The 9911-nt window shown below is 54.9% G+C and overlaps 1 protein-coding gene and 1 pseudogene across 1 annotated transcript; one reads left to right on the forward strand and one right to left on the reverse strand.

Moving 5' to 3' along the window:
- Positions 1 to 252: 252 nt before the first annotated feature.
- On the forward strand, positions 253 to 2911 carry APOC3 (apolipoprotein C3). The gene is made up of 4 exons (XM_061128711.1): positions 253 to 343; positions 956 to 1023; positions 1172 to 1295; positions 2603 to 2911. The coding sequence occupies exons 2-4, from the start codon at positions 969 to 971 to the stop codon at positions 2712 to 2714; spliced, it is 291 nt and encodes a 96-aa protein (XP_060984694.1). The 5' UTR covers positions 253 to 343; positions 956 to 968; the 3' UTR covers positions 2715 to 2911.
- Positions 2912 to 5167: 2256 nt separating this feature from the next.
- On the reverse strand, positions 5168 to 5749 carry LOC133059772 (apolipoprotein A-I-like; annotated as a pseudogene).
- Between the last annotated feature and the right edge of the window lie 4162 nt (positions 5750 to 9911).

Below are 9911 nucleotides of genomic sequence, written 5' to 3' on the forward strand. Positions count from 1 at the left end.
AGGGCGAAAGGACAATGTTTGTCCCCCAATCCCTTCTCCCATCTCACCAGCCTCTCCCTGGGGAAGCAGGCTGCTCAGAAGGAACGGGGTCGCCCCAGTTCCAAGCCATAGGGGTGGCAGAGAGCAGAGTGGGCACCCTCAACTTTCTAGAGATTTCCCAACTCCCAGCGGGCCTGGGTGCCTCTGGCCACCCTCTGTCAGGGTCTGGTCTAGGTTGATCAGCAGGTGACCTTTGCCCGGCTGCCTGGGCCCGCACGCTGCCCTGTGTCCGGGGGACAATATAAAACAGGTCAGAATCCTCTTGCCTTCGAACGCAGTTCATCCCAAGAAGCAGCCGCTCCAGGTAAGGCTCCCTGAGGGGTTGGGGGGAGAAGGGGAGCAGGATGGGGAGGGGCAAGTGGGGGTCTGTGCCCAGCCAGCGAAGCCTGGAGAAGCGCTTGTAGAGCTGGGGAAGCCTTAAGTCTTGATGAGTGCCTCTCCCCAGGCATTCTGGGGAGATCGAGGTCCCTAGGGGAAGGTCACTTGCCCAAAGCTACCCAGAGCCTAGTGGTGGAGCTGGGACTGGCACTGGCTCTCTTTGCTGCTCGCTCTGCATGTTTAGGATTAGAAAACTCAGACAGCCCAGTCGTGCCCCAGACAGAAAACCTGAGCCCTGGAGAGGGCAGAGAGTCACCCAGAGTCACTCAGCTTGTTAGTGGCAGAAACCTGGCCAGAATCCTGGTGTCTTGATTCCTGGTCTGGGGGTTTCCTGCTTCATGCCTCCCCCTGCTTTCTCTGCCCTGGGTCCCCCAGCCCCTCTCTGAAAGCCCATAACCTCCCCCACATTAGCCCTCTCTCCTCCCGACTTGACCCGGCCCAGGCCCTGCTTTAGGGCCACCGCATCTCCCCAGGGAGGGCTGCCTGGTTGGGGCAGGTGGTGGTGGGGACTAAGGGCTCAGAGGACCCTTCCCTGCAGGAACCAAGGCACCATGCGGCCCCGGCTGCTCCTTGTTGCTGCCTTCCTGGCACTCCTGGTCTTGCCTGGTAAGCAGCCAGTGGGGACTGGGCGGGGTGTGGGAACGGGGTGGCTTGGCAAGTGGCTGGGGGATACCAGACCCCAATGGGGGCCTGGGCAGGAGCCAAGGGCTCCCCAGAGGCTGATCCACCGCACCTAGTCCTGCTCTTCTCCCAGAAACTACCAAGGCCGAGGAGGAATCCCTTCTGGACAAAATGCAGGGCTATGTGAAGGAGGCTACCAAGACTGCCAAGGATGCCCTGAGCAGCGTTCAGGAGTCCCAGGTGGCCCAGCAGGCCAGGTAAACCCTCACTTTCCTGCCTTTGGTCGCTACCTGCCGGGGACTTGGTGAGAGCCCCCACGGGGGACCCGTGTCTCTCCCACACCCACCTAGGACCTGCGCCTCGCTGAACCTCCTTTCTCTCTGAAAAACAGGCCCCCTTGCAGGGAGAGATGATGGAGAGGCACCGCATCCCACCTCGCCTCCCTTTGTCATCCTCCTTTCTTCCTCCTTGCCCTCACTTCCATTTTCCTTTTCTGATAATCTGATTGGAGGTTTGGATCCACCCAGTGGAATTTCTGGGGCTTCTCTGGTAGCTTAGTTGGTAAAGAATCCACCTGCAATGCAGGAGACCCCGGTTCGATTCCTGGGTTAGAAAGATCCGCTGGAGAAGGGAGAGGCTACCCACTCCAGTATTCTTGGGCTTCCCTTGTGGCTCAGGTAAGAATCCGCCTGCCATGCAGGAGACCTGGGTTCGATCCCTGGGTTGGGAAGATACCCTGGAGAAGGGAAAGGCAACCCACTCCAGTATTCTGGCCTGGAGAATGCTATGGACTGTATAGTCCATGGGGTCGCAAAGAGTTGGACACGACTGAGCAACTTTCACTTTCAAAGCAATTTCAGCCCAGTGTGTGTGTGTGTGTTTCTGACTTGTTTCAAATCCTCGGGCCTATGTGGGCAGAAGTCAGTCCTTCCTCTCCCACCTTGCCCCTGCCCACCAGTCCTCTGCTAGCCCCACCCACCTTCCCCACCTCCACTCCATCTGCATTGGCATTTCCATAGCAGAGGTGTTCACAAACACTTTTAGTCCTCAGGACCCACTATAGAGTGGATATTATTTCCCCATTTTGCAGACAAGAAAACCAAGGCCCACTTAACCAAGTGACCTGCCCCCGATCACACTGCTAATCAACCCTCTGATGACTGTCCAAATGAGAGACTGCCTCCCTCTGCCCCACCCCGCCTGGAGCCACCAGGATGTACAATTCTAGGGGGCATCACTTGCCTCCACTAGAATGGCAGTCCTGACCTTACACATCTCCCAAAACTGGAGTCACCCCTCTCCAGCTTGCTTCAGATCCACCATCTGCCCACAGCTGGAGAAACTCCAGGGGACCTTGGCTGTGTTCCCATCATTACCCTCGGCATCCTTTCCTGGGGTGCAGCTATAGGGGGTCCCAGCCTGAGGTCTTGGGGCATTGCTGGGAGGGGTTGAGAGGGTGGGGGGGAGTGCCAGTGGGGGTAGGGTGGGAGCCCCATAGTCGTCACTGCCTAGAGACAACTCTCACCCCCACCCCATCTGCTCCCCTCACTTTTTTGATCCCCAGAGACTGGATGACTGAGAGCTTCAGCTCCCTGAAAGACTACTGGAGCTCGTTCAAGGGCAAGTTCAGTGACTTCTGGGAATCTGCCGCCAGTCCGACACAGTCTCCACCCTGAGGCCGTCTGAGATCTCAGAACCCCAAGTCCACCCGTCTATCCATCCTACTAGCTCCTTGGGTCTAGCAGCCTCCCAGGGCTGCCCCCAAAGTTCACTTACAAGAACAGCATTCTCAGTGCCCTCCCCCTCCCCCGAGACCTGGCCCACCCCGGTGTGTGCTCGCCTTCCAATAAAGCTGGATGAGAAACTGCCGTGAGCAGGGTGTCCTGCACGTGTCATATATGTTTGGGCCGAGAATTCGTGGGGCCTCTTCTGTGGGCGGGCTCGGGACTGACTCCAACTCACGCAGGCCTGGGGCTCGTGCCCCACCCACCTCTTAGCAGCTGGGTGGAGCAAAGTAGGAATGACCTTACCCAGCTGGCCTGCATGGACAGTTTGCGTGGAGGAGCAAAGGGGACGCTGGGTCTGGCAGCATCTGAATACACTGTCAAGTGCTGTGTAACATGATTGAGTGTGTGCTCCTTGCCAGGCCTTGCACCTGGCATTTTACGTCATTATCATAACGACATACTGAGTTGAGACTGTGTGTGTTCATCAAAATTCTGGAGTGGACGTGCACTGCCTGGGCTGCATGCCCCCACCTCCCCTGACCGCACTTGGGGAAAGGAGGCCGAGGGGGCGGTGGTTAAAGTAAGATACACCTGGGCTGTAATCCTGGCTCCGTCACTTCATATCAGCCTCAGTGTCTTACCTGTAAAGCGGGCACAGTGATGCCCCACCCACTGTCGGTCTGTTGAGAGGGAATGAAGGAAATGAGGGTGCGCAGCGCCTGGCGTCTCCAAGGCACCTGGTAAATGGCTGCCCTCGTCGCCACAGGCTGAGCGGACTGTCCCCGTGGGGCCAGGACTGGAGTGGGGGGCCCGTGTCCAAGGAACTGATGAGGAGCCCGAGGTCACCCAACACAGGCTGCAGCCCTTGTGTCCCCACCGCCCGTCAGATGTGCATGCAGGAGAGTTCCAGAACCACAGACTACTTGAGCAGCTCCCCTCCCCGCTCTTCCAGTGATAAGACTGAGGCTCCAAAGTGTGAAGGCACTTGCCCAGTGTCACTGAGTCAGCAAACAGCAGAGCCTGATCTCAAGCCCAGGCGAGCTGCCCATATTCTGCTCAGCTGACACAGAGAAAGTCTTAGTTACTCCTACTGTTGTTGTTTAGCTGTTAAGTTGTGTCTAACTCTTGTGACCCTATGGACTGTAGCCCGCCAGGCTCCTTTGTCCATGGGGATTCTCTAGGCAAGAATACTGGAGTGGGTTGCCATGCCCATCTCCAGGGGATCTTCCTGACCCAGGGATCAATCCTGCGTCTCCTACACTGGCAGGAGGATTCTTTACTGCTGAGCCACCAGGGAAGCCTAGTTACTCCCATGCCTGATGTCAAAGGCTCCATGACAGATCTTGGTGGCATCAGGACATCCAGCTGCCTCAGGAGACCTCTGCTCTCTTTTTGGAAATCCACCTGGACTTCTCTTTGGGCCCAACATGGCCAGGGATCCCTGTACCCCCACCTGAAAAACATCCTCACCCAAATATCTGGGCTTGACATTTAACGTAGCTCAAATGGTTAGGAACTAACAAAGCCCATTCCTTTATTCAGTTAAGATACACCGGAAATGGAGGAGGGGTAGATTATCTAGTACCAAGGGCTAAAGGCCCTGAGAGGAGAGGGAAAGAGAAGCCCCCTGAGTGCACTGCCCAGATCTTTGCAGATCTTGAAGCCACAAGCATGCACATGGGGGGTGGGGGGGCGGGTGGTGTGTACCTGAGTGTGAAGAGGGGCTGGCTGGGAACACTCAATTCCATACAAACTAGAATGGATGGGAACTTTTTTAAAGAAAAATAATCACGGATGCTCAGGAGTACTTAGGTCTAGAAAGGGCAATCTCGCCCATCCTGCTGTTCAATCTTGGAAATGACCTCACATTTACAAGCTCTAACTTCTGCATCCATACCATCCATTTAATCCTATCCAGGAATGGATGCAGTGAAATGATGCATATAAAAGCATCTTGGAGATTGGAATATGCTCGTTACTGCAAGAGGTGGTGATTGTTTTTCTGACTCAGGTCAGAAAAAAGGGGGCTGACAGGCCTGGAGCCCCAAGGATGGGGCTGGCACAACAGGGCCTAAGGAAACTGCAGCTTTTCCTGAGCAGAGTGGGAGGGTGAATAGTGGCAAGAGGCCCTGGTGAAAAAGGAAAAGGTGTGCGTTTTGTAAAGTGTATTTTGAATTTGTAAGGGAGGAAAGAGCAAGCACCACGCCCTTCATTTGAACCTGCCCCAATCCTTCAAGACCACAGGCTCACTGAGGTCCCTTTCTCAGCTGCCCTTGAGCAGGAGGGCTGGAGAACTATGTCCTCTGCCCCGGGAAACGCTGGGGACAGGGAGCCCACTTCTCCCAGCAAAGCCAGTACTTCCTGCCTGAAGCTCTTTCAGGGCATCTGCATTGGATCATCCGTCACTTTGCCTGCTTCTCTATTTCCTTCGTGTTTGAACCTTCCTCACGGAGGTCCTCCAGCGCCGGCTTGGCCTTCTCGCCCAGCGCCTTCAGCTGCTCGCTGGCCTTGGCGTGGTACTCGGCCAGGCTGCCGCCGCCCTCCTTCAGCGCCTCCAGGCGCGCGGTCAGCCGCTGGCGCAGGTCGTCGCTGTAGGGCGCCAGCTTGCTGCCGCAGCGTCTCCACGTGGGCGCGCGCGCGGTCGCGGATCTCCTGGGCCAGCGGGCTCAGCTTGTCCTGCAGCTCCTGCATCTTCTGGCGCGCGCCCTCGCGAAACTCCTCGCCCAGCGGCGCCACCTTCTGGCGGTAGATCTCCACCTCCTCGTGCCACTTCTTCTGGAACTCGTCCAGGTAGGGCTGAACCTTCTGCTTCACCTCCTCCAGGTCCTTGCTCATCTCCTGCCTCAGCGACGCGGTCTCCTTCTCCAGGTTGTCCCAGAACTCCTGGGTCACCGGGCCCAGCTGTTCACGCACTTTGGTCAACGTGCTGGCCAGGCTGTCCCAGTTGTCCAGGAGTTTCAGGCTGAAAGGGGCGAGAGAGGAGGGCTCAGGCTAAACCTCCCGGGCCCCCTGGCTACCCCCAGAGCTGCCCCGTGTGAGACCTGGGCAGACCTGTGCCTGAACGTGGGATAGCTCGGGGCAGATCCTTAGCCTAGCATTTCCTATCCAAGGTCTTCCCCCTCACTCCCCACTGCATCCCATTGATCAAATGGATGGAGGAGTTAGAAGGAGACAGAGCTGGTTGGTGCCCGATCCTGTCTGTCCCCAAAAGCTCGCCATTTAAGGACCTAGTTGCCGGGGTCCAGCCCCAGCAGGATCCAGGGGAACCCTCAGGATGAACGGCGTCGGCGAATGAGAGAGGGAGTGAGACAAAGCTCGGGGCTAAGTCTGAAGTTTATTTTTGCACTGCCCCTTTATACCCTTAACAACATCTTTGGGGGAAGTGCATATTGCTTACACACAGGTCATCTCAAAACATTTACAGCAACTTGACCTTCAACAGAAACAGGACGTCACCCACATACTTTTTCATTCACAAGAGTCTTTTTTATCACTTGGCCTTCAGGCCTGCTAACATTTTATGGCTTGCACCTGGTGTGGCTTAAGCAACTTCAGTAGCCGACCCTGTTTTTCTTATAATTAATCTATTTTCTTTCTAATAAGCGTCATCTCTATGGGAACTAGATAGGATTACATTTTTTACAGAACAGAAATGCAAAGGACTGCAAAAACAGCAGATATGGCACAAAACAGGCTCTTAGTCTAAAAGTTAACCACCGGCAAGAAGTCGCCAGCTAATCTCTATCTAAAGTGTTTTTTGTTAGGCACATTTGTGGCTATCATATTTGTGGAGCTTTTTTCACCCCGTGAAGGGGCCTATGCTTAATAGTTTTTGTTAGCGTACTGTGCTTAGGATGTTTGGAACAATCATGAGCATTTTGTGCAATGAGATCACACATTTATCAAACAAGCCAGAATGCCAGCAAAATGTTTGAATGGAAGCATTTCCTTCATCCCTGGCCCCTTCATAGGGTACCAGCGTCCAGGAGATTTATTAATTAGGATTTTAAGTTGGTCCTCATTCAATGAAAGAGGAGCAGGAGAACTCTCAGCAGGCAACACAAGAATCTGCAACAGGGCAAACAAGAACAATAGCAGAAAAGGGGGGAGGATACAGGGTGGGGTAGAGGCCGAGGCCAACCTGGAGGGTCCCTTATCCTAGATGGCTTTGCCTGTCAGGTTTTTTCCTCATGACCTCGTCATGGATGGGGTCCCAGACGGCCTTGCCTGCCTGGTATTTTCTTCATGACCTCGTCACGGGCGGCACCTAGTCTCTACTCTTCCAGCCCATTCTCCTCTCTGAACACAGCCTCTGTTGCTGGCCAGAACTGAGGAGGGAGTTAAGAATAGGAAGGGGAGGAGTGCACTGCAGAAAATACCAACCAGACAGCACTGTTCTGCCCCTTGTCATCTCATAGTAGTTATTAAGGCTTCCAAGGCTGCGATCAGACTCCTTGGGTTTGTGTGTGGGCTCCATACATACTGACTGTGTGACCTTGGGCAAGTTTCTTAACCTCTCTGAGCCCTGTGTGTGCCTCAGTAGGGGATAAAATAGTGCATGCCTCTTGACTACAGGGTCAGGAAAGTAATCTGAGTAATTCTGGGAGCCATGCCTGGCCCACGGTCAGCGCTCATCAAGCATAAGCCATGTTTTGACCCTGAAAACTTCACCACCTTGCGAGACTCCCAAATCAGGCACAGTCCAGCGTGGGCTGAGTGCAAGGTAGGTGCTCACCTCTGGCCCCACACCTTCCCCACCACCGGGCCAGAGGTGAGGAGGGCAGTGAGTCACCAAGGACTGTCAGTTGAGTTTGACCTCCTTGGTTGGGATCATGGGTGTTTTTGGTTTGTGTTTTGGACACATTGTCCAGCATGCAGGATCTTAGTTCCACAACCAGAGATGGAACATCTGCCCCCTGGAGTGAAAGCGCAGAGTCTTGACCACTGGACAGCCGAGGAAGTCCCGGAGAGCATGCTGTGTATCAGTCTGTGAACAGGTTAATTCTGGGGGTGACAGAAAATGAGAGGCCCCTGTGCCCCCTCATTTGAAAAGACCCTGATGCTGGGAAAGATTGATGGCAGGAGGAGAAGGGGACGACAGAGAATGAGATGGCCGGATGGCATCACCAACTCGATGGGCACGAGTTTGAGTAAACTCCGGGAGTTGGTGATGGACAGGGAGGCCTGGCATGCTGCGATTCATGGGGTCACAAAGAGTCGGACACGACTGAGCGACTGAACTGAACTGTGCACCGTCTTAGATTGTTTGAGCTGCTGATGGAAAGGACATGAGTGCGGGCAGCTCCAGCGGACCCTGGCCCTATGAGTCAGGGCACAGCCACATGGGTGGGCACAAAGGGCTGTGTGACGTTGGGTGAATCATATCCCTTTCTGAGCCTCAATCTCCTTATCTGTACAACAGACAGACCTAATGGTCAGTGAGGTGACGAGGCTGAGAGTCTAGCATCACCTATGGCCACCCTCCTGCCCCATCAACAGAGATCAAACTAGTGGGCAGAATCCCAGGAGGGAAGCCCAGAATCAGGAGGGAACGGCTCAGGCCCAGCCAGGGACGGGCAAATCACATGGACACAGGGCCCCATGTTTGCTCCACACTGGCCATCCACCCAGGGCAGAGCTCAAAGGGGGTGGCTCCTGGGTGGGAAGATCTGGGTGAGACACTAAGAGGAACTTCCAACACAGAAGGCCATGGTGAACCAGGGCCTCTGGCTGGCAGGGCTGAGTCAGCGCTGCCCAGTCCAGCCTTGTGGCAGGGGCGTGGGTCACAGAGGCTCATAAGCTAAGCCTCACTCACACACAAGTGGAAGCAGAGAGATTTAGTCTAACCCTCGAGGACCATTTTTGGCCCCAGCTGGTCAGACCTTCTCCTCCCTGTCTTCCTGCCCCTCCTCCCTGCCCGCTACCAGTTATAGGGGCCATGGCTGGAGCAACATCCTCATCCCAGGGGAGCTATGCTGGGGGGAGGGAGAGAAGAAGGGAAGGAGAGGCAGCTTAGGCTGGACCACTGATCAGACCCTTCTTCAGATAGCCCTCCTGGGACCCAGCTGGAGCTGCTGGAGGGGCACAGGCACACAGAGGCACCAAGCCCTTGGAATGAGATAAGGTCCCGGGCCCCAGGGCATGTCAACCCAGCTGCAGAGGCCCACACTCTCTGGTTCTCTACCCAGCTTGACACCACGCTGCTGGGTCTCTCTGCCCACATCTTCTGACCTCCCTGGGCTCACTGGCCCATTGCAGCCCAGGAGAGAGAGGGCGGCCTCCTCCAGACGCTCCACACACATGGCAGGAGAGTTGGAGGAACCAGGGCCCAGGGCTCCAGCCGGTCCACCCCAGCATGTCCCAGCCCAGCCTGGAAGCTGGACTCCCACTGTGACCCTCACTTCTGGGGAGAAGGAACAGATCAGAACGAAGAGGGAAGTGGACACAGCTGTCCTCTACCTTCCCCAAAGTCCAAATCCTTGAGGACCTCCCAATCACCTTCCTCTCCTCCCCACCCCATCACCAGAGTCTGTGCTCAGGAAGAGGCTGAAACTGATGCACTCTGAGTGACAGATAAACCTCCAAGGGCCTCATCTCTCCATGCGGTTTGGTCCCAGTGTGCATATTAGAAGACTTGGCTTCTGGTTCCCAACTCTGCCATGGGTGGAATACGGGCACCTGGGTATGTCTCCAGCCCTGCCTTCGGCTTCTGCCTATAAAATGGGCTTAATAATACCTACTTCACAGGAATCTATTTGCAGTTTTACATATAATCAGGTCTCAGTCAAGGGAACAAACCTCTAAGGAGAAATTTCAAGTTTCAGCCACAGATAAACAATTCTGAAGGTAGTCACTTTATTGGGCCTCTGATTTCACATGGTCTATTTAGTTGCTTCTTCTTGAGGAGAAGGCCACCTGCCAAAAGCCCTATTTCTACATTGGAGGCTCCTCCTGACTTTAGACTATGCTGTCTGAGAAAGGACAGGTGTTTGTAAGAAAGGAGAGATTTATCAAGCCCCCTTCATGGACTTTGTACCTATCTCATGTATATTTCACCAGAATTCTGGCCTTCCCTTCTGGTTCAGCTGGTAAAGAATCCACCCATAATACAAGATACCTGGGTTCGATTCCTGGGTCGGGAAGATC

Source organism: Dama dama, chromosome 1 (assembly GCF_033118175.1).
Source record: "Dama dama isolate Ldn47 chromosome 1, ASM3311817v1, whole genome shotgun sequence".
Lineage (NCBI taxonomy): Eukaryota > Metazoa > Chordata > Mammalia > Artiodactyla > Cervidae > Dama > Dama dama.